The sequence below is a fragment of the Amphiura filiformis genome, chromosome 7 (assembly GCF_039555335.1).
Source record: "Amphiura filiformis chromosome 7, Afil_fr2py, whole genome shotgun sequence".
NCBI lineage: Eukaryota > Metazoa > Echinodermata > Ophiuroidea > Amphilepidida > Amphiuridae > Amphiura > Amphiura filiformis.
The window spans coordinates 27,478,141-27,503,487 of record NC_092634.1 but is presented as its reverse complement, the minus strand read 5'-3'; the positions used below and the strand labels follow the sequence as shown (position 1 = coordinate 27,503,487).

At 36.7% G+C, this 25,347-nt stretch overlaps 1 protein-coding gene across 1 annotated transcript in view; it reads left to right on the top strand.

Annotated features, from left to right (window-relative positions):
- Positions 1–2,609: 2,609 nt before the first annotated feature.
- The window catches only part of LOC140157756 (snake venom 5'-nucleotidase-like), a 122,775-nt gene continuing 100,037 nt past the window's right edge, over positions 2,610–25,347 (top strand). The window contains exons 1-2 of the mRNA XM_072181003.1: positions 2,610–3,204; positions 6,586–6,799. Coding sequence (XP_072037104.1) covers positions 2,839–3,204; positions 6,586–6,799 — 580 coding nt within the window. The 5' untranslated portion in view covers positions 2,610–2,838. The remainder of the gene's footprint in view (positions 3,205–6,585; positions 6,800–25,347) is intronic.

Sequence of the window (25,347 nt, the reverse complement as noted above, 5' to 3'; positions counted from 1 at the left end):
GCGTAATGTAAAGCCAAAATATATATTAGTCTGGCCGTCTGTTAACGACATGACAACAGACACGCCCCCGGTACAAATAGTTGCAGCTTGTAAAAGATACTGTTTATGGCAAAAAACATTAAAAAATGATACTTTAAGGTATTGTTTTGTTAATTTTTGTATGGCACATCATACATACACATGCATGTGCTGAGGTCAAAAAGGTAACAATTTTGTTTTTGACCCCTGACTCACCTGCCATTCCAAAACACCCCTTAACTCTTTTAGTTTGCAATTGTACACATTTTATTGTTACGCCCTGTACGTGACTTGCGTAATTGGTACTACAAGTTCGTGGATTTTCTTTGCGATGCAGAATTTGCATTTTAATATTAATAACCGTATAGTATATTAGGCCTATTATACCCGGATAATTCTTACGGTAACTCATACACAAAGCATGATGCTTGAACCACAATAATAGACCCAATATTGATATTTTGAATAAGTAAATATAATCTACTCGAACAAAGTTTATTTCCACTTTCACATGATTACTTTAAAGGTGATGTGAAACTCATATTAAGAACCATAGACCTACTTCTTCATAATTTATACATGAAGTTGTTTTCATTAAAAACATGATATGCCTATGGGCACTTCTGTTGGCGAGCCGAAAGGAGGGGGGGGGGGGGCAAGCCATTTTGGCCAGCCATTGGGGGGGCTTTTTAATAAAACGCCCTGAAAAGGCTTTAGACTTAGCAAAACAGCACAGAAACGCTCTAATATAGGCCTATATACAAATTGTCCTGCGCGCTGCGCTCGCTACATATAGGCCATGGTTTGCAAATTGGAATCCCAAAAATTTGGCATGTGTAAAGGGAAGGGGAGGGGGGGGGGGGGGTTGACGGGCAGAGGGGGGGCAAGCGGTTTTCCCGGGTCGAGAGGGGCGATTTTTGGCGGGCCTTTCGAAATCCCCCCCACTGGGAGGGCTCATAACTATTGCACAAACCCTCATCCTAAATTATTACTTGCTTTTGTCATGCGTAAGAAATGAAATGTACTGTTACTTCTAATCACAGCTTTTTGAATTTTTCAAATCAACAGAATAGGCAAAATGCAAGTTATGCAAAAAAATGATTTGTAATTTTAGGGTGGGAGTATTTCGTTTGAACCCTGTACAGTACCTTTAATTATTGCGGTAAAGAGCCGGAGTATGCATGACTTATCACGTTTATTGACTTAAATCATGAAATAGCTGTACAATCGTCAATTTATAGCAATTATTATGTGGGTTTCAAATATTGATTCAAATAATCTTTTGCATGCGACATGATTTGATTTTCCTTACTTTCCAGTGTTAAAAAATAAAATTAAGATATACAAGGGTATATTATTACTTAATTCGTTCTTATTTCGTTCTATTTTTTTCGAGGGGGGGTTCCTCTTGCCAAATTTAAGGGGCGGGCGTGTGCCGTATGTGCTGATTTTAGGTGCAAACCATAATAATAGTTTATTATTTAGGCATACTCGTAGGCCTTACTTTTCATATACTTAATTTGTGAATTTTGTTTTGTTAAAAATGTAAATGTTTGGTCGAGTGTTTGAGAAAAACGCGGGAATTCAAACATAGACAGTGCAGTGGGAGGTTCTCCGTCTAGGCCTATATATGTTTCAACGGACCGCACACATCAACGAAGATAATTAGATAAAGACAATTCTGCCAGAATGATATTCGCATAGTCAGGGCTAGCAATGTAGGCCTACCAGTCCCGCTACCAGTAAAGGGTTAATAGGGTACCTGCAGGTAATATGGGACCATTAAGGACGTTTAGCTTATTTGCATAAAAACTAAAGAAGATATGCCCACAAGAGATTGTTATGATGAACAACCTGTCCTTTAAGATTAATAAAACAGGCAATGTTACCTTGTTTTTATGTTTGTTTGGACGCTATGACGTCAAAATGACGTCATCGTCAAGTGTCCCATATTACCTGCATGTGCAGGTAATATGGGACACTGTGTTATCTCTATGGTGAAAATCAAAAAGTTCAGAAAATCACTCTTTTGTTCTAAAAACATTTTTGTTACATGATTTTGAATGTTAAATGCAAATTTCTACAAGAAAATTCAATTTTCTAAATAGTTTTGCTTTTCGCATTGACAATGCACACAATTTCCAATGTGTCCCATATTACCTGCACCCATTCAGTTGAAAATCAGAGTAAATAATCATTTATAAAAGGAAAGTGCCACTTGTCAGTGGAATTTTACCTGCTGATAAGCTTAACCCATCACCTAAAGATCATAAAAATGACAAATGCCCCCTCAGTACCAGAGTTTTTGGATACACAATCATAAAATGTGACGTCATTGATTTTATATCAGGCCAAAAAAACGACATAATTTTTTGGGCAATTTCACTCTTTTTGGCATTGATTTCCAAGAGTTTGATACACAGACTCCAAAACTGCATTTCTAGAAGCACAGTTGATGTCTCTAAACACTTAACAAATCAACTTAAAGTGTTTACCTTCTCTAAGCTACTTTTTGTTAAAATGAAAACAGGTGTCCCATATTACCTGCTGTCCCATATTACCTGCACCTACCCTACATATCATTAATTCAATGACTGGTATTAAAGTAAACCGCTGCCACCGATGATTACGTCAATTAAAAGTGCAATCCAAACGAACATAGTCACACTGCAAAATTTTGTCACTGGCATTGGATCGATTAATAGGGACATGGCTTTGATGTGAACCCTAGAGGTAGTAGGCCTATAGCGTAGGAGCTTGAACTGTTGACTGTTGAAGAGCCGTATTGACTGATATTTAATTAAATCTCTGCATTGCAATATGGCTTTCCAATTTCGTCTGAATTTGCGTTCACAAATCTTGGCCCCAACTTTGACTGTACTACTGTTAGCACTACCACAAATATCACAGGCCTACGATTTAACAATTCTTCATACAAACGATGTTCACGATCGTATGGAACAGTTTGATGTAGGTGGTGGATCTTGCAGTGAGGACGAAGCTCTTAATGGAGAGTGTTATGGCGGAGTTGCACGGAGAGCAACAATGATAAATAACATACGGGAAACTGTTGACAATGTGTTGTTTTTGGATGCTGGTGATCAATTCCAAGGAACGAATTGGTTCTTCCTTTACCAAGGATCGGCGACGTCTTATTTCATGAATAAGCTTGGATATGATGCACAGGTAAGAGCAGGCCGTATATATTGCACACAGCGCCAGGGAAGGGGGTGGTTAGAAAAAAGAAAAAACAAAACTCAGTTTTCCCCGGTTGCCCTCCCTCCGGCCCCGGCCCCAGTCAGAACTAAGCATCATCGAAAATCCCACTTTTTTGGGGGGACTCTAAATTTTATTTTAACGGATAGGCCCAACTCGTCACCCCGGCTCGTCACAAGCGTACTTTCATCGTGGAAAAATGCAAAAATGGTAGGGCCTACGTTTATGCCATTTCTTGTTTGATTTTACCGTGACTTCTTCTTCGGTAAGCCCGTAAGCCTAAGCTGGCGAATGACGTACAAAGACGTAAAAAATAGGGGTCTTGTTTTGTTGTTGTTGTTTCTTTGGATACCATGTAGTGGTATTTTATATTGTTTAAAGCCTTAATAAACGATTTCTGTCTAATTTCAAATTGGTTACTCTTTGCCAAATATTATAAAATATTATTAGTGGCAACTGGTAGGAAAGTTTTCTGGTCATTTTAAGCCAAACTAAAACTAACTAGGCCTATGTTGATTATTAGCCGCTTAATGTGGTGTTCTATGGGTAATTTAAAAGTCATATAATTATGACTTTTAATTCAAACATGCTATGTTGTCCTGAAAGCACCGTGAATTTGGTTGAATCCTATTACATTAGTGTAACTTGATATTACAAATATCCCCAAAAAATCAATTTTAAAAAAGAAAAGAAATTACAAAACTCATTTTAAATGATCGTTTATGGCTTTATAATTTGTCATTATATCTCAGATCAACAATTTGAAATTAGAGGTTAAAGTCCGGATTAAACAAGTACCTTATTTGTTTAGCCAACACTGCGTAATTAGACAGCCTATTATCACAGATAAAACATTATTTTTGTATCGTTGTTCAGAAGAGTAAATAAAACGTGTCCTACTTCTGGCCGATCGTTTTACACATGCAAAGTGTCATCAAAATATACCTAATCTTTTGCATATTCCGGTCCGCAACTTCAAGGTCAAGATGTCTTCACACGGTCCGGTGATGTTTGAAGTGTCACGATATTGGCTATGCCGAAAGCGTGCCGAAAGCCTCAAACGAAACTGACATCCACACGGTTCGAAACCTGTGCATTCATGCGGGGACACCCCATCAGTCAGAAGCACCATCAATCCGAACCCCCGTCAGTCCGAAAACCCATTAGGACCCTAACCCTAACCCTTACCCTAACCATAACCATAACCATAATCCTAACCCTTAGGGAAAGTGGGGTAATCCCGGGCACCTTTCGTTAAGGCTACACAGGTACAAGATTAAATAAAGTTCATCAGTAAAAATCATATCAATGCAAAGTAGGAGTAATGTTCTAACTAGTAACTAGTTTTTAAAAACTCAACATCTATGGTTAATAAGTTATAATTAAAAAACAAAATGGTAAAAAATGATGGGGTAATGCCGGACACGGGGTAATCCCGGACACATGATTGTTGCTAAGAGGGAAAGTGGAGTAGGATAATAATCCCCTAGAATGTATTAGGTACTTCTGTTACCTCAAGCATAGGGGAGAGCGGGGAGTGTTCGCCCTAGGGGCAGGTTCGCCCACCCCTTGTTTCTCAGCACTACGGCTATCGGGGAATTTGGTGATGGCAAAATTAGGTGACATAGGTCATTATAAACTTCTCATATTAGCTACCCGACATATAGGGACGTGTTCATCGAACTGCAGCCAAAACAAAAAAATTAACACAAAACGTAATTTTTTCTTGCATTAATAATATTGTATCATCATTTATACATAAATACAGATGGTTTTAATGGAAATCTATATTGGGAACATATGGGATTTGTCAAAGATTTAATGCAGTTATAAACTCCTTATTCGATTTGTATTTTGCATACCCTGAAGAAAATACAAAAATGTGCACAAGGGGCACGTTCGCCCTTTTGAGGATGGGGCATGTTCGCCCTATATCTTCCCCGGGCGGACTTACCCCAAACTGGAGGGCGGACCTGCCCCATCAGCGTATTATGCAAAATATTTATAATTATACCACTAAACAAGGTAAAACTATTGGAAAACATGTTTTGTAAAGTTATGTGGTATCAGTATTACTCATACCACCGTTAATGTCCTAATCCATAATCTCCCTGAAGTTTTAAACATGATGCGTTATAAGCTCACCTTGGACCCCTACATTTTACCCTGACCCGACCCCTGCAACAAATTTAGTGACTCCCCAGAAGAGAATGAATGCGCTGTATACTCTTGCTAAATGTTTGCATTTAATATGTTATTGTTATGCAATGTTTAAACCTTTTTTGTGATTAGGGTGAACTTACCCCACCATATGGGCGAACTTGCCCCAATATGGGGCAAGTTCGCCACTTTGAAAAACTTTTTTGTTTGCTCTATCCTGTTGCTATTGTAAGGCCTATAGTTCTGGGATTGTGGTCGTATATAGCTAAGACATAGGGCTTTCACATGAGCTGATCAGGTCATCCCTAACCTTAAAATTGACATCCCTAGGCTGGTCAGAAAAATATAGGGCGAACACTCCCCGCTCTCCCCTACAACTATGGGGGCTGTTGCTGTTGCCCGGGTGCTGTTGTCTATATTTTCGAAATAACAAGTGTCCGGCATTACCCCAACTGTATAGAGACGCATGTGTGTCCGGGATTACCCCTCACGGTCCCGATTTAATTTTTCAGTGCTTGTTCTACTATACTAAAATGCAGAAAACCTTAGACGAGCGCGTATTGTAAGGATACATCGCGTATTTACTGCGTTGCACGCACTTATCTCTGATTGGCTGCTGAGGCGATCTGTTGTTGCCGAGTGGAAATTTATGAATGAACTGTGCGCCGTACGCGTTGTTAGCGCCGAATTTGCAACATCACGGTAGTCGCGCTCGTAAAAGGTTTTCTGCATTTGAGTATAATCCATTTTTAAGATACCAAAATTCATACATCCAGCTAACAATCAAGTATCAAACATAAATTTCATCCATACTTCATCTGTGTCCCTTGACGCATTAACTGTCACCCAGCTAATAAATCACTTTTCAGATAAAAAGTCAAAAATGACAATTTCTGTTTTTTCGTAATTTTCACAAAGAAAGACGAGACCCAAAGTGCTGGTAGTAGTACACGTGAGGTGTGTACCTTGAGGTAGCTAATACCCTAAGGTAGTATAATAGTGCCACCCTTCTCCGTTTAGCTGCAATCGATGTGTCCGGGATTCCCCACAGTCCGGCATTACCCCACTTTCCCCTATACCTTATCCCTAATCCTAACGGGTTTTCGGACCGACTGGGGTTCGGATTGACGGTGTTTCGGTCTGACGGGGAGACACCATTCATGCATGTGTGTTTCCTTTGTTCACCAACAGGCTCTTGGTAATCACGAATTTGACTTGACACCCGACGGTTTGGCGCCGTTTTTGAAGGACGTACAGTTCCCCGTGATCAGCTGTAATACTGATGCATCGGAAGAGCCTGTAATCGATGGTTTGTTCAACAAAAGTGTCGTACTAACTGTAGGAGGCGAACAGATCGGTGTTGTGGGATACACGTACTCAAGAACTAGCGAAATTTCACAAAGTCGTAAGTTTTTATTTACATTTTTGCTTTGCTGGACCCACAGGTTCAGCCTAGAAATAGCGTCTGTTACTTACTTACTTATTTGCTTATTCCAAATCCTCATAATTTCCCTCATAATACAATATAAAACAAAAGAAATTGATTTGAAATCCTCATGAAACAAAGTCAAACTTAAGAATCCACTTTTTCGAGATGCTTCAAGATATTTCAAATCCTCATCGCTTCCCTCACAATACAACTTATAAAAAAAGAAATAGATTTTGAAACAAAACAAAGTCAATTTTGTTTATTTCTATCATAATATATATACAAAACAAAAGACACGCGGGTTTTAAAACCCTCATTAAACAAAGTCAAACATAAGATACATTTTTTGGAGGCGTGTTATTTCAATTCCTCATAAATTCCCTCATAATACAATACAAAAAGAAAGAAATAGATTTTGAAAGTTAAGTTAAGGTTTTTTTTATTATTATATTGTGAAGGAAAATTATAAGAATCCACTGTTTCAAGATACTTTTTTTTCAAATTCTCATAGCTTCCCTCACAATACAACTTATAACAAAGGAAATAGATTTCGAAACCCTTACAAAACAAAGTCAATCATATACGAATAATGTTTGAGAAACTTATTTTAATTTCTCATAATTTCCTTCATAATACAATGCAAGACAAAAGAAATAGATTTCATAACCTTCATTAAACAAAGTCAAACATAAGATAAGTTATTTGGGAGGCGGGTTATTTCAATTCCTCATAATTTTCCTCATAATACAATATAAAGGAAAAGAAATAGCTTTGAAAACAAAGTTAAACAACGTTTCTTTGAGACATTTATATCAATGCCTCATTATTTCCCTTTTAATACAATATTTTATAAGACTTTATCTTATGTATTTTCTTGTTTTTTGTTTTGTTTTTTAAATTAAATTAAGAGGGAAATTATAAGTATCCACTTTTTCAAGATGCTTCTATCCACTTTTTCAAGATGCTTCTTTCGAATCATACAATATAAATCAAACGAAATTTATCTTGAACCCCTCATAAAACAAATTCAAACATAAGAATCCACTTTTTCGAGATGCTAAAATATTTCAAATCCTTATAATTTCCCTCACAATACAATAAATAACAAAAAAGTCAATCATACGAATATTTTTTGAGAAACTTATTTCCATTCCTCATGATGAAATGGAAGATGAAACCCTCATAAAACAAAGTCAAACATAAGAATCCATTTCATCGAGATTTCAAATCCCCCTATATGTCAATACAATATTAAAAGAAATAGATTTTGAAAACCTCATGAAACAAAGTCAAACAACAGAAAAAGTGTGTTTGAGACATTTATATCAGTGCCTCATAATGGGCAGTGTAATGGGAGAGAACATGGACCTTTTCGAGCATCATTATTTCTGAATTATATGTCAAAAGTATATAGAACTATACATGTTTGGAAAGGAAATGAGTCAAGGAATCCCATGGTGATGTCAGATTTGTTCAAAAATCTCGAGTTTTGAAAAAATCACTTTTTTACCCCAATTTTTTTGTGACAACTTAGAAAAAATCCGTTCGGAGTGAAAAAAAAATCAGTTAGCTTTTTATAAAGAAGAGACATGAACTTATTATATTGTGAGGGAAATTAATGAGGAATTGAAATAAACGTCTCTAATTCTTATGTTTGACTTTGCTTTAAGCGGGTTTCAACATCTATTTCTTTTGTTTTACATTGTATTATGAGGGATATTATGAGGATTCAACATGAAGATGTATTCTTTCACTTGAAACTGATAAAATACAACTTGCTAATTATTTACTCGTATTTTTGCTTGATTTAATACTTGGGCTCTTTTTGCCAAACCCAAACCTACGTTTTTATGGTTAGAGGGCGTGAATGTGAGTGAGGCCACAAAACCTCATAATAAAGTCACCCATAAATTGTCATCATGCCATAACACAAAATCCAAAATCGTAAGTCCTTATAAAAGCACATTTCCTAAATGGTACCAAGTTTGAAAAATAAAATAATGGTGAAAAGACATAGAAGAATTTAAGCATTTTTCAACTTTGGCGCCTCTTTTACGTGTTGAAACGTTTTATGGTAGATGTAAATTAGCTGAAAACCCCCTCATGATACAATATAAAACAAATGCAAATATGAATTAAAGTTTTAACTTCAACACTACACTATTTTTCGCTCACCTGGAACGTTTTCACTAGTCCGACTAGCGTCTTCAGCAGATGGTGATGCTGTGTTGATATCTTGTCTACAATCGGGATATCTCTCACTGATGACGTACGTCATATGATTGACAGAGTGACGTCATAGGATGTTACGATGTAGCATGAAGCATGAATACCCGCGGATGCACGGAGTGCAGGGACCGCCCCCCCGTGTTCCGCGTCCCGGTACCGGTGTACTCAAGCTACAGCAACTGAGCTAGTCAATGCCAAGAGTGTACATTGTGGACAGTGTTTGTAGGAAAGTAGACCATTCAGGCCATTCCCGCCCGATGTAAATCGCCACACGGGGGTTGATAATTCCCGTGCATTCATTTCGTAGCATCAAAGTCCAGATGAGATGCGCTTTTGATTTGTTCGCGTAAGGGTACGCTTCCCGCATGAAATTCCGCTCTTTGATTCTCTCATACGACCATGTTCCTTTTGATATCCTGTTATGAATGACACAACAATAATCATCTTTATTTGGTTTGACGCCACACCAGGGTCCTGATGGGACCAGACCTGCTTTGATGGGAGGTTTTACAGGTGGCCTGTTTGTGACTTCCTTTATTCCTCTTCGATCCAACTTTTTCTTTTTCAACCGCTCGTCGTTGTTGGATTTCTTTGCTTGTATTTGATCCTGTACTGTTTCATCGCGTTGTATTTTACGCGAATAGATGTCAGATTTTACCATGAGTTTCTTATGTTTACCTTGCTTGGCGAGTTTCGAGTTGAAGTGAAGATCTTTCAGCTGGAGTGTGATTTAGGTGGATTAGTCTTTCCCACAGACTTGTGTTGGCTTCTACGCACATACACTTCCGCTATTAATTCACAGTCCTCATCCCAACAAAGGGTTGATACAGGCCGCTGATGAGATGATGAAATTGCGATATAGTCTTTGGCATCAAATATGTCTTCTTTGACTTCATCAGGATCGTATCCGTCATCTTTTATTGTAAAACACAACAAATTGTTCGCCGGTTTAAACTTCTTCTTCTTCTTTGACTCCTCGTCTTCCAGTTTCCCCATGGTTGTGACACGCTGTTTTCTGTTTAGCTTTGATGAATGACTTTGTTTCCTAGCCAACATGTGTGTGGGGCGAATCCCTTGATGTGGGAAATTCCCGTAATATGATAATTCCCTAATTGCTCGCCGGAGTCGCCGATTCGCCACTTTCGCATTCGCTTAGTTGAGCTATGTCCTCCGGTAAATATGTTGCGGTCTACTTTTGGGACGCTGACTGCCCTCATCAAAATAATCTAGGCCTACTTTTTTCGATTGATTTTATTAATAATTGCACCACACGCGTGTAAGGGACGCATCATTAGACTTCAAGGGGGTGGAGGAAGTTGGGGTCGGGGCAAGATTTTTTTTTTCGCCGCCAAAGGCGACAAGTTTTTTTTATTATATTGTGAGGGAAATTAATGAGGAATTGAAATAAACGTCTCTAATTCTTATGTTTGACTTTGCTTTAAGCGGGTTTCAACATCTATTTCTTTTGTTTTACATTGTATTATGAGGGATATTATGAGGATTCAACATGAAGATGTATTCTTTCACTTGAAACTGATAAAATACAACTTGCTAATTATTTACTCGTATTTTTGCTTGATTTAATACTTGGGCTCTTTTTGCCAAACCCAAACCTACGTTTTTATGGTTAGAGGGCGTGAATGTGAGTGAGGCCACAAAACCTCATAATAAAGTCACCCATAAATTGTCATCATGCCATAACACAAAATCCAAAATCGTAAGTCCTTATAAAAGCACATTTCCTAAATGGTACCAAGTTTGAAAAATAAAATAATGGTGAAAAGACATAGAAGAATTTAAGCATTTTTCAACTTTGGCGCCTCTTTTACGTGTTGAAACGTTTTATGGTAGATGTAAATTAGCTGAAAACCCCCTCATGATACAATATAAAACAAATGCAAATATGAATTAAAGTTTTAACTTCAACACTACACTATTTTTCGCTCACCTGGAACGTTTTCACTAGTCCGACTAGCGTCTTCAGCAGATGGTGATGCTGTGTTGATATCTTGTCTACAATCGGGATATCTCTCACTGATGACGTACGTCATATGATTGACAGAGTGACGTCATAGGATGTTACGATGTAGCGCCGCCCCCCCCACCCGGGCATCAGCAAGTTATCCCAAATAGGATCTATTTCTAGTCCTTGGTCACGATTTAGTCTTGGTTTTTGAGTCCTTATGTGTATGGCTTCAAGAACTCTCCGGGAAAATTCTTTTTGCTCCCGTTCAAGCACCTTGATGTTTTCCCAATTAATCTGGTGACCTTTAGATCTCACTACATGTTCTCTGACCGCTGATTTAGAGCTGCCAGCAGTGGACTTGTGTTCACTAAGCCTTTTCTCAAGCTTCCTGGCAGAAGAGATATCCCGATTGTAGACAAGATATCAACACAGCATCACCATCTGCTGAAGACGCTAGTCGGACTAGTGAAAACGTTCCAGGTGAGCGAAAAATAGTGTAGTGTTGAAGTTAAAACTTTAATTCATTTTATCTACCACTACGTATGAATATCCACTCGTATAAATGCAAATATATTTTGAAACCCTCATAAAACAAAGCCAAAGATAAGAATATTTTTTTGAGACGTCTGGTCCTCATTATTATGATAATAATTATAACATAAACAGAAAAGAGAAATTTTGATACTTGGGCTATTTTGCCAAACCAAAACCTACGTTCTTATATCGCTATAGAGGGCGTGAATGTGAGTGAGGCCTCAAAGCCCCATAACAAATTGACCCCTAAATCGTGATCGTGCCATTACACAAAAACCAAAATCGAAAAAAAAGAGGAAAAACAAAACAAAAAACAAAACAAAACAACAACAAACAGATGCGTACGTCTTTAACAAAATAACTTTCCTAGGACCAAGTATGAAAATATAACTTAAGACATAGAGGAATTTAAAGCATTTTTTAACCTCTACGTGTTGAAATTTTTTTTATGGTAGATCTAAATAGCGTTGAAAACTTCGACACAACGTAAACTATGAAAAATATTCTGTATGAATATTGGTCAAATGGTTTTCATCATGTTTTCATACAGTGATCTGAACTGGGCATGGAATCACACATCAATGCCTATAGTCCGAGGTTTTTTGAAGCAAACTTTACACCCAATGACACCTCCCTTGTCATCAGCTTACACCAAAAGAGCACCCTTTTGTTTGAATTTTTTTAATCTTACACCTAGTCCGTGGTTTAGCTTCAAAAATCTTTTTGCCCGAAAAGGTATTTTTACGGTCAATGACACCTAATTTTTGGTGTGACCAACATTATCAAGAAGCCCACACTGAATGACCCCATGTTTTCGACAAAAATTCCACACCGATACCCCTAGGGACGTACGTCACTTTCATATTCAAGTACCACCCCCCGGTCCCCGCACTCCGTGCATCCGCGGGTATTCATGCTCGTCGAACATTTCGCGAAATAAGGGGTGTTTTCAGATGAAGAAACGCGATTCGCGAAACACACAAAAAAGGGTGTTTTTTCAAACCACGTGTTCGCGAAATTGAAAAAAAAAGGTGTTTTCATCGAGCAGCCTACGCGTTTCTGCCAGAAAAGGGTGTATATTAGAAATATAGTTCGCGTTTTAGCGAAAATAGGGGTATTTACGAAGGGCAAATAATTCGCGAAATCGCTAAAAAAAGGGGTGTTTTTCCCCTACAAAATGAGATGCAAAAGGGGGTGTTTTGAAAGTTCACCGACAAGCATGAATACCCGCGGATGCACGGAGTGCAGGGACCGCCCCCCCCGTGTTCCGCGTCCCGGTACCGGTGTACTCAAGCTACAGCAACTGAGCTAGTCAATGCCAAGAGTGTACATTGTGGACAGTGTTTGTAGGAAAGTAGACCATTCAGGCCATTCCCGCCCGATGTAAATCGCCACACGGGGGTTGATAATTCCCGTGCATTCATTTCGTAGCATCAAAGTCCAGATGAGATGCGCTTTTGATTTGTTCGCGTAAGGGTACGCTTCCCGCATGAAATTCCGCTCTTTGATTCTCTCATACGACCATGTTCCTTTTGATATCCTGTTATGAATGACACAACAATAATCATCTTTATTTGGTTTGACGCCACACCAGGGTCCTGATGGGACCAGACCTGCTTTGATGGGAGGTTTTACAGGTGGCCTGTTTGTGACTTCCTTTATTCCTCTTCGATCCAACTTTTTCTTTTTCAACCGCTCGTCGTTGTTGGATTTCTTTGCTTGTATTTGATCCTGTACTGTTTCATCGCGTTGTATTTTACGCGAATAGATGTCAGATTTTACCATGAGTTTCTTATGTTTACCTTGCTTGGCGAGTTTCGAGTTGAAGTGAAGATCTTTCAGCTGGAGTGTGATTTAGGTGGATTAGTCTTTCCCACAGACTTGTGTTGGCTTCTACGCACATACACTTCCGCTATTAATTCACAGTCCTCATCCCAACAAAGGGTTGATACAGGCCGCTGATGAGATGATGAAATTGCGATATAGTCTTTGGCATCAAATATGTCTTCTTTGACTTCATCAGGATCGTATCCGTCATCTTTTATTGTAAAACACAACAAATTGTTCGCCGGTTTAAACTTCTTCTTCTTCTTTGACTCCTCGTCTTCCAGTTTCCCCATGGTTGTGACACGCTGTTTTCTGTTTAGCTTTGATGAATGACTTTGTTTCCTAGCCAACATGTGTGGGGCGAATCCCTTGATGTGGGAAATTCCCGTAATATGATAATTCCCTAATTGCTCGCCGGAGTCGCCGATTCGCCACTTTCGCATTCGCTTAGTTGAGCTATGTCCTCCGGTAAATATGTTGCGGTCTACTTTTGGGACGCTGACTGCCCTCATCAAAATAATCTAGGCCTACTTTTTTCGATTGATTTTATTAATAATTGCACCACACGCGTGTAAGGGACGCATCATTAGACTTCAAGGGGGGTGGAGGAAGTTGGGGTCGGGGCAAGATTTTTTTTTTCGCCGCCAAAGGCGACAAGTTTTTTTTTTTCAATTTTCATGCATTTATACAGTTTGGTGAGGAAAGGTTTTTTTTGTTTTTTTAGTGTTGGTAGGGAAAGTTTTTTTTTGCTCATGTAGTGGGGAAGTTTTTTTTTTCAAAACTTCCTCCCCACCCCCTTGAAGTCTAATGGTGCGTCCCTAACATTCGGAGCTATTCAGCGATGAGTTCATTGCTGTTCAGACTCGTTAGTGAGTAATGGCGCTATTACACTAATCTGGACGGCATCAGGTGGCATCGGATGTGTGGTTGCAATTTCCATTTTATCACATTGGTATTACAGCATGTGTCGTAAACGTTAAACGTACGCTCTCATTATATTATCTAGACTGACATGACAATGTCCCATGTGATGCCTATACCAACATATTGGTTAGATTACGTTATTAATTAATCTACTCGTATATAGGCCAGATACAATTTTTGATGTTAGACCAAATTGATTAGGGGTTGTGCAACAATTATGAGCCGGGATGGGGGTAATATATCCAGACGGCATGCCAATTGCTTGCCCCCTTCTCGGCCTGTCAAAATATCCCACCCCGCCCAAAAATATTTGCCCTCCTTTGCAAATGCCAATTGCAGTTAGGAACCCAATTTGCATCTAATGCGAGTGTAGCCAGCAGGAAATGTTGCACATTTGAACGTTTCTGTACTGTCTTCTTAACTTAAGACGTAAGCATTCTTAAGACTCCCCCAAGTTGACATACCAAAATTTGCTTGCCCCCCCCTTTTTTTTTGACTTGCCAGATAATTTTAAGGAATCTTTTGGAAAAAAATTGCCCCCCCCCCCGACATAATTTGCTTACCCCCCTTTTATTTTACATTGGTATTACAGCATGTGTCGTAAACGTACGCTCTCATTAGGGACGCACCATTAAAAAAAAAGTTAATGTATACCTTTATACAGATTTGGGTGGAGAATTATTTTCTTTTTTACTAATCAGGGAGGCAAAAAATGTTTTTTCATCTCACTAGTGGGCAATTTTTTTTTGGCTCACTAGTGGGCGAAGTTTTTTTTTCAAAAAACTCCCATGTCACCCCCTGGAAATCTAATGGTGCGCCCCTTATTATCTAGACTGACCTAGTGTGCCATGGGTTTTTTTGCTGAACCATGAAATGGTATCAGCCTATATTAGTGTATGTTACTTACTTGCTTACTTACTTTTTATCTGGTAGTACTTTGATTGGTGGCATAATTATGACTCTTTGGATATACGCCTATACCAAACTGCTGGTTAGATTACGTTATTAATTAAACCTACTCGTATATACCAGATCAGTGACAATTTTTGATGTTAGACCAATGATTGATTAGGGGTTGCGCAACAATTTTGAGCCGGGATGGGGTAATATATTCAAACGGCATGCCAATTGCTTGCCCCCCCCTTCTCGGCCTCATAATTTCTAATATTGCACAGCCCCGTATATGATTCTTTTGGTGCATTTTTGGTAGGGCTAAGGATTATGTTCATGAACAACGGTGATGGAGAAAAACATTGACTGATAACCATGATAACAACCGAATTAATACAAATAAATTTGTGATTCATCAAACCCAACGGGAAATCTTCGATTGGTTTCCTGAATCTGTGGTCATCGCATAGAGGCAATTTTACTACACCAACACAGCACAGCTGACTAGACTATTCATGAAAATAAATGCCATTTAAACAAATGAAATGGATTTTGAAACCCTCATAAAACAAAGTCAAACAAAAAAATACGTTTGTTTGAGACGTTCATACTATCATGCCTCAAAATTTCCCTCTTATACTATGATCAGCTCTTAATAAGCGGGAATTATTCGGTTTTTGTTACTGCGCGAGTCAATAAAGTTCCAACTAACTCACGCGTAAATCCACAAAAGCACGCGTCTTCACGCAAAACGCAAAGCGCAGTTCGCGTAACTGCTGCGCCCAGCTGTGTATACACCATTCTATATCAATCCACGATGTTATGAGTCCCCGCCTATTAAGAGCTGATCAAAGTATAATACAATTTTTATTCTTATGATAGACCTTGTTTTATGACATGTTCAAAATATATTTCTTGTGTTTTGTATTATATTATATTTTGTCTCACATATTACGAGGGGAATCATAAGTAGCCACTTTTTCAAAATGCTTATTTCGAATCATGATATTACCCTCATATACAATATATAGGCCCTAACAAGCGAAATAGACTTTGAAACCCTCATAAATATCAGATTCCACTCTTTTGAGATGCTTAATATTTGAAATCCTCACAGCTTCTCTCACAATACAACAGATTTAGTGATAACAAAAGAAATATGTTTCGAAGCCCTTACAAAACAAAGTCAATCATACGAATAATTTTTGAGAAACTTATCTTAATTCCTCATAATTTCCCTCATAATACATTTTATAAAAACAAAAGAAACTAGTTGTTTAAAACTCTCATTTAACAAAGTCAAACATAATTGTTTTTTTGGAGGCGGATTATTTCCATTCCTCATAAATTCCCTCAAAACAATACAAAAAGAAAAATAGATTTTGAAAACCTAATAAAACAAATTTAAACAAAAAAGTACGTTTGTTTGTGACGTTTATATTAATACCTCATAATTTCCCTCTAAATACAATACTATCAAAAAACTTATTCTTATGTTAGCGTTTGTTTTATAATGCGTTCAAAATCTACTTCTTGTTATTTTTATTATATGAGGGTAATGATAAGAATCCACTTTCTCAAGATGCTTATTTCAAATCCTCATAATATGCCTCATAATACAATATAAGACAAAGGAAGTAGATTTTGAAATCCTTATAAAACAAAGTCAAACATAAGAATCCACTCTTTCGAGATGCTTCATATTTCAAATTCTCATAGTTTCCTTCACAATACAACTTATAACAAAGGAAATAGATTTTAAAACCCTTACAAAACAAGTCAAGCATACGAATAATTTTTGAGAAACTTATTTTAACTCCTCATAATACATTATAAAACAAAGAAAACTGTGTTTTTAAAACCCATATTAAACAAAGTCAAACATAATATAAGATTTTTGGAGGCGGGTAATTTAAATTCCTCATAAATTCTCTCACAATAAAATACAAAACGAAATAAATAGATTTTGAAAACCTAATAAAACAGGGTTAAACAAAAGAGTACGTTGGTTTGAGACGTTATATAAATGCCTTCTAATTTCCCTCTTAATACAATACTACCAAAAAACTTATTCTTATGTTAGACTTTGTTTTATGACGCGTTCAAAATCTACTTCTTGTGTTTTTTTATTATATTACGAGGGAAATGATAAGAATCCACTTTCTCAAGATGCTTATTTCAAATCCTCATAATATGCCTCATAATACAATATAAAACAAAGGAAGTAGATTTTGAAATCCTTATAAAACAAAGTCAAACTTAAGAATCCACTCTTTCGAGATGCTTAATATTTCAAATTCTCATAGTTTCCCTCACAATACAACTTATAACAAAGGAAATAGATTTCAAAACCCTTACAAAACAAAGTCAATCATACGAATAATTTTTGAGAAACTTATTTTAATTCCACATAATACATTACAAAGCAAAGGAAACTGTGTTTTTAAAACCCATATTAAACAAAGTCAAACATAAGATAAGTTTTTGGAGGCGGGTAATTTCAATTCCTCATAAATTCCCTCATAATACAATACAAACGAAAGAAATAAAACAAAGGATTTTAAAATTTCAAATCCTCATAATGTCCCTCACAATACAATCTATAACAAAAAAGTCAAATAACATTTACAAATAATATTTGAGAAACTTATTTCAATTCCTCATGATGTTGAAACCCTCATAAAACATAAGAATCCACTTTTTCGAGATTTCAAATCCCTACAGCTTCCCTCATAATACAATATTATAACAAAATAAATAAATTTTGAAAACCTCGTAAAACAAAGGTGATAGTCAAACAACAGAATAAGCGCGCTTAATGCGGTTTTTTTTTTTTATTTCAAAATTTAAAAAAAAAATTGTTATGTTAGAGATTATTAGACTTTCAAAATCTATTTTGTTTTGTATAATTATGAGGAAAATTATAAGAATCCACTTTCCCAAGATGCTTACTTCAAATCCTCATAATTGACCTCAAAAGTGCAATATAAAACAAAACAAATGGATTTTGAAACCGTCATAAAACAAAGTCAAACATAAGAATCCACTTATTCGAGATGCTTTTCGAATCCTCATATTATCCCCCATAATACAATATAAAACAAAAGAAATAGATGTTGAAACCCTCATAAAGCAAAGTCAAACATAAGAATATTTTTCGAGACGTTTATTTTATTTCCTCATAATTTGTATGTATTTGATATGGAAATAAAAACGATGAATGAATGATGAATTTCCTTATACAGTGTGGGCCAAAAACAACTTTACCCTATTTAAAAGGTTCGTATCTCAAAATTGAAAAATCTGCTGCAAATTGTTTTCACATATTCGTAAAGAACATCTTCTTTAGAGTATTTGGTGAAAAAACTATTTAAAAATGTATTAAATTAAAAACGTGACGCAAGTTTTAAATCAAAGAGTCAAAATTAGCTTTGTCCACGCGAAGGCCTACTAGCTGTCGCGTCGCATCACTTGCAATGGCGAGTTCGATAAAGAATGAGAACCACTCAGTATACGCACAAATTTGTTCAGCAATTTTATATAACACAATCAAATAAATCAAACATGAACAATTTAAATGTCAAGCTATGATATTTCGTCATGATATGCAGCTTTAACGCTGCAAAGCCGGGCTGCAAAGATAAACACAATTCTCTTCAAATATGCGCAAAGCAATTGTAACCTCAGACCTGATTTTTTTGTCATTACGAAATGTTATCTACAAGAAAGTTTGAAGTTATTGAACTTATTGCGTTCGTGGTATGTTCGGCAAATTGTTGCGTCGACAACCATGACAACTAACTCTGGGGTTAGCTGCAAGTTCCCTTTGAACCGCTGCAATGTTTGCAGCTGAACGACCAGTTCTTGGACGTCCGCTCCGTGCTTTGCATCAGTTATGGTAGGTTTCGGTGGGATCTTACGTTCGGGAAACTAATCCGAAATTGACGCTGCACTACCAAAAAGCTTTCTGTTCTTAATTAAGTATACCTCTGCCATAAAAGTCATCTCTTGTGTTGTGAATTGCCTTATCTTGACACCTTGCAAACCTATTTTGAAATAAGCCACGCAGTCACGAAATGCACGAAGGCCTATTTAAAATTGAAAAATTGCACCAGATAAAACCTTTGTAATTGTGTAATTTTTATGCTAATTGTTGGTCAATGACAGGAGTGACGTTCGAGTCCATGACAAGTAAATGGGGGTTAAAATCGATTGTATTTCTTTCATGCATGTAAAACAATCATCACTTTTCAAAGACAGGCCAAACGTGTTTGCCAATTACATGTATGCCTAACGCAAATGTATTCTAAGCAATCGGACATACACCATTGAATTACGTGTGGACAAAGTGATTTTTGACCCTCGGACGTAAAACTAGCACCATTTTGTTAATTTAGTTTCTTTTGCTTTCATTTCTTCATCACATACTTTTAGAAATATATACATTTAGAATATAAGTATTATTTTTCAGGTGACTAACTTTGGAATTAAAAGTGCTCAAACCCATTACAGGTGAGCGTAGAAACAAATTCAAAGTATAGACCTCTGGAAAAGGCAACCGTTACTACTAGTTTCACAGCATACCCTCACTTACGATCATTGGGTATACCGATCATCAGACGGATAATTTGTCATGATTTCAAGTTAACACAAATGCATATACAGGTATATACATTCTGTGGTGTCAAAACCAGGACAAACCGAGCCATTCCAGCACAGTCTCTACTCCAAAAGTAGTCGAAAGTGCTCAACCACTATAAATAGTGGGGCGTAATATAAGTATTATTTTTCAGGTGACTAACTTTGGAATTAAAAGTGCTCAAACCCATTACAGGTGAGCGTAGAAACAAATTCAAAGTATAGACCTCTGGAAAAAATGCAACCGTTACTACTAGTTTCACAATATTATTTTTCATACCCTCACTTACGATATTGGGTTACTACTTTTGGAGTAGATATCACCGATCATCAGACGGATAATTTGTCATGATTTCAAGTTAACACAAATGCATATACCTGTATATACATTCTGTGTTAAAAATCAGGACAAATTATCCATTCTGATGATCAGTCTATACCCAAAAGTATCGAAAGTGAGGGTAAAACCAGGACCTGTAAACTAGTAGGGGCGTAATATAAGTATTATTTTTCCAGGTGACTAACTTTGGAATTAAAAGTTTCTACGCTCACCTGTAATGGGTTTGAGCGGAGAAACAAATTCAAAGTATAGACCTCTGAAAAATAATACCGTTATATTACGCCCCCACTATTTATAGTGGTTGAGCACTTACGACTCTTTGGAGTATACCGATGCATCAGACGGATAATTTGTCCTGGTTTCACACCACAGAATGTATATACAGGTATATGCATTTGTGTTAACTTGAAATCATGACAAATTATCCGTCTGATGATCGGTATACCCAATGATCGTAAGTGAGGGTATGCTGTGAAACTAGTAGTAACGGTTGCCTTTTCCAGAGGTCTATACTTTGAATTTGTTTCTACGCTCACCTGTAATGGGTTTGAGCACTTTTAATTCCAAAGTTAGTCACCTGAAAAATAATACTTATATTACGCCCCCACTATTTATAGTGGTTGAGCACTTTCGACTACTTTTGGAGTAGAGACTGTGCTGGAATGGCTCGGTTTGTCCTGGTTTTGACAAGTTAACACAGAATGTATATACCTGTATATGCATTTGTGTTAACTTGAAATCATGACAAATTATCCGTCTGATGATCGGTATACCCAATGATCGTAAGTGAGGGTATGCTGTGAAACTAGTAGTAACGGTTGCCTTTTCCAGAGGTCTATACTTTGAATTTGTTTCTACGCTCACCTGTAATGGGTTTGAGCACTTTTAATTCCAAAGTTAGTCACCTGAAAAATAATACTTATATTACGCCCCCACTATTTATAGTGGTTGAGCACTTTCGACTACTTTTGGAGTAGAGACTGTGCTGGAATGGCTCGGTTTGTCCTGGTTTTTGACACCACAGAATGTATATACCTGTATATGCATTTGTGTTAACTTGAAATCATGACAAATTATCCGTCTGATGATCGGTATACCCAATGATCGTAAGTGAGGGTATGCTGTGAAACTAGTAGTAACGGTTGCCTTTTCCAGAGGTCTATACTTTGAATTTGTTTCTACGCTCACCTGTAATGGGTTTGAGCACTTTTAATTCCAAAGTTAGTCACCTGAAAAATAATACTTATATTACGCCCCCACTATTTATAGTGGTTGAGCACTTTCGACTACTTTTGGAGTAGAGACTGTGCTGGAATGGCTCAGTTTGTCCTGGTTTTGACACCACAGAATGTATATACCTGTATATGCATTTGTGTTAACTTGAAATCATGACAAATTATCCGTCTGATGATCGGTATACCCAATGATCGTAAGTGAGGGTATGCTGTGAAACTAGTAGTAACGGTTGCCTTTTCCAGAGGTCTATACTTTGAATTTGTTACATTTAGAATATGTAACAATATTATGAATAGCTCTTCTACAATTCGAGCAACAACCCTCTGAAATTGGGTAAAGTTGTTTTTGGCCCACACTGTATAATTATTATAAAACAAAAACAGAAAAGAGAAATTTTAATGCTTGATGTATATATTATTGCCAAACCAAAACCTATGTTCTTATCGATAGAGAGCGTGAATGTGAGTGAGGACATAAAACCTCATAATAAATTCACAACTAAATCGTGATCGTGCCATAACACAAAACCCAAAATCACACATCTTTAACAAAAGTAAATTTCCTAAATGGGACCAAGTTTAAATCTAAAACAAATGCAAATATAAACCTTTATAAATATGCATTTGTGTTAACTTGAAATCATGACAAATTATCCGTCTGATGATCGGTATACCCAATGATCGTAAGTGAGGGTATGCTGTGAAACTAGTAGTAACGGTTGCCTTTTCCAGAGGTCTATACTTTGAATTTGTTACATTTAGAATATGTAAAATATTATGAATAGCTCTTCTACAATTCGAGCAACAACCCTCTGAAATTGGGTAAAGTTGTTTTTGGCCCACACTGTATAATTATTATAAAACAAAAACAGAAAAGAGAAATTTTAATGCTTGATGTATATATTATTGCCAAACCAAAACCTATGTTCTTATCGATAGAGAGCGTGAATGTGAGTGAGGACATAAAACCTCATAATAAATTCACAACTAAATCGTGATCGTGCCATAACACAAAACCCAAAATCACACATCTTTAACAAAAGTAAATTTCCTAAATGGGACCAAGTTTAAATCTAAAACAAATGCAAATATAAACCTTTATAAAGCAAAGTCAAAGATGAGAATATTTGTTCTTGTCGATAGAGAGCGTGAATGTGAGTGAGGCCACAAAACCTCATAAAAATAGTACGTCAGCAAACACAAAACGTTTTCGATATCATTCGCAAAAGGTTAGAAAAGGTTGCCAGAAAACGTTTAAATGTCGGGTTATATAAAGGACATATAAAGGGTATAAAACGTTTTCATAACGTTCTAAAACATTTGTTGAGAACCTACTTCCAATAATTATTCTAACATAATGTTATTTAAGTGTTGACAAAATATTTGGCAAAAATGTTTGCAAACAATATTTTACAATAACATTTTGAAAACATGTTTAGATAGTGTGTTTTCTTACAAAACGTTTTAAATCGTTTCTATGACTTTTATATATCCCGACATTTAATGTTATTAAAACATTTTTATCTAAACCAAAACACGAAATATAACATGTTTAAAACGTTTTAAAAACATTTTTGTGTTTGCTGGGTCTTTAACACAAGCAGCTTTCCTAAATAGGACCAAGTTTGAAAAACTTTAAAAAAGACATCAAGAAATTTAAAGCATTTTTCAACTTTGGCGCTTCTACGTTGTTGAAAATTTCGACACAACTTAGTGGTTTTCATCATGTTTTCATACAATATGAACAATGATCTGAACTGGGTATGGAGTCGCACATCAATGTCTAGTCCGTGGTTTTTTTTGAAGCAAACTTTACACCCAATGACCTCCCCTTGTCATCAGCTTACACCTCCAGAGCCCCCATTCGGGTTTTTTTTAAAATTTTACACCTAGTCCGAGGTTTAGCTTTAAAATTGCAATTTGTTGCCCAAAAATGTACTTTTCACGGTTATTTACACGCTCCCGCTCTGAATGACCAACATTTTCTTGAAGCACACACTGAATGACCCCATTTGTTCGACAAAAATCCTACACCGATAGACCCCTACGTCACTTTGATATTCCGCCACCCCCCATACCCAACCCCACCCCACAACCCAACCCGGTACCGGTGCACTCACGTTATTAAAGGAACTGAGCATTCAATGCCAAGAGTGTGCATTGTGTACAGAGTTTGTAGAAAAGTGGACCGTAAAGCCCATCTCGCCCGCTGTAAATCATTCCCCTGTACGAGTCACTTTGGCGTTCATTTTGTATCATCAAAGTCCATTACGTGACTTTGATTTGTTCGTGTAAGGGTACACTTCCCGGTTGTATGATGTCTCTCATAACGCCATTTTCCTTTTGATATCCAGTTATGAAAGATGCAACAATAAACATCTTTATTCGGTTTGACGTCACACCAGGGTCCTGATCCGACCAGGCCTGCTTTGATGGGAGGTTTTATTGCAGATGGTCTATATGTGACTTCTTCTATTCCTCTTTTTTCCAACTTTTTATTTTTTAACCGCTCTTCGATGTTGGATTTCTTTGCTTGTATTTGATCCAGTACTAATTCATCGCGTTGTACTTTACGCGAATAAATGTCAGATTTTACCATGAGTTTCTTATGTTTACCTTGCTTGGGGAGTTTCGAGTTAAAGTGAAGATCTTTCAGCTGTTTTAGCGCTTTAGGGGTCATGTCACAAAATGCACGCAGTTCCTGTGTGCAATTTTGCTGGCTAGAGTGCAAAATTGCACACATGGATAATGCTATTTGCATGCAGGCCATAACATCTTGCACTGGAAATTGCGACCTAGCACTGGCACGCAGGAGGAGGTTGACCTGTTGATGACTGTGAACTGCTCTCTCCCCTAACCATGCTAATAGCGTAGTAATTACCTCAGGGAGTTCACAGTCAGTGCAACACAAGCCAGTGATATTTGACACATGCTTGTGGTGATGTTGTCATTCTCATAATTTTCTTCTGCCATTCCATTTTATTACATATTTATGTGAATATGCCTCTACTATTTAGCACTTGTTTAGTGCCTATAAGGGCTTTGAATTTTGATCCAGAAAACAAAAATCATATTGAGTAAGTTTGATTAAACTAGAGGAAATATATTTGCATAATGCTAAACGGCAAAAATGTTTTGGTATTTTGTTAACAGTTTTTTAATATTTGAAATGTAGTTTCGTAATGTTTTTCTTGATTTGTATTCAGTCATTTAAAAATAATAAGGCACAAATGGCATTAAACTTATTCCAAAACCATGATATGTCCAGATACTGGTACTTTAATTGGCAGCAATTTGGTTCCATACAGTATCATACTTGACCTACAATAGTTCCCAATAAAACTAATGATGGATAATATTTGACACTCAAATTTTTGCACAGCTCTCTATACTGTACAATAGACCAAGTCCTATATTATATTTATGAAATTGTTTATATTTTATATAGCATTTTGTGTTATTATTCATTACGTATTGCAATGGTTTTAAATACCAGTCAATGTTGAAGACAATGTGGTATTTTACGAATTTCCAAACAACGGTTCCTATGCTCACGATGATTAAGCTTTTGATCTCAAATTTGGTATCAACCTTCGAAGGAAAGTGCATAGAAAATTATTATATAAATTATTTTGCCATAAACTCATGAGACTCTGATTAAATGGGGATGGAACTAGTGGCGATTTTTTAATTTGGCTGTATTTACATGCGAGCTGTAAGTTAGCCGTCAGTATTTGAAATAAAATATTAATCAACAGAGAACACATATTGCTTGACAATCATAAATGGGATGTTGAAGTGTTTCAGTGCCCGTGCCTCTATAATTATAACCTAATAATTAAAAACTTAAATTAATTAAATGCTGGCTCTATTGACTTTAAAGAATAACACTTATTTTGTTGAAACATTAAAATTTGCTCAAATATAATATACTATTGTC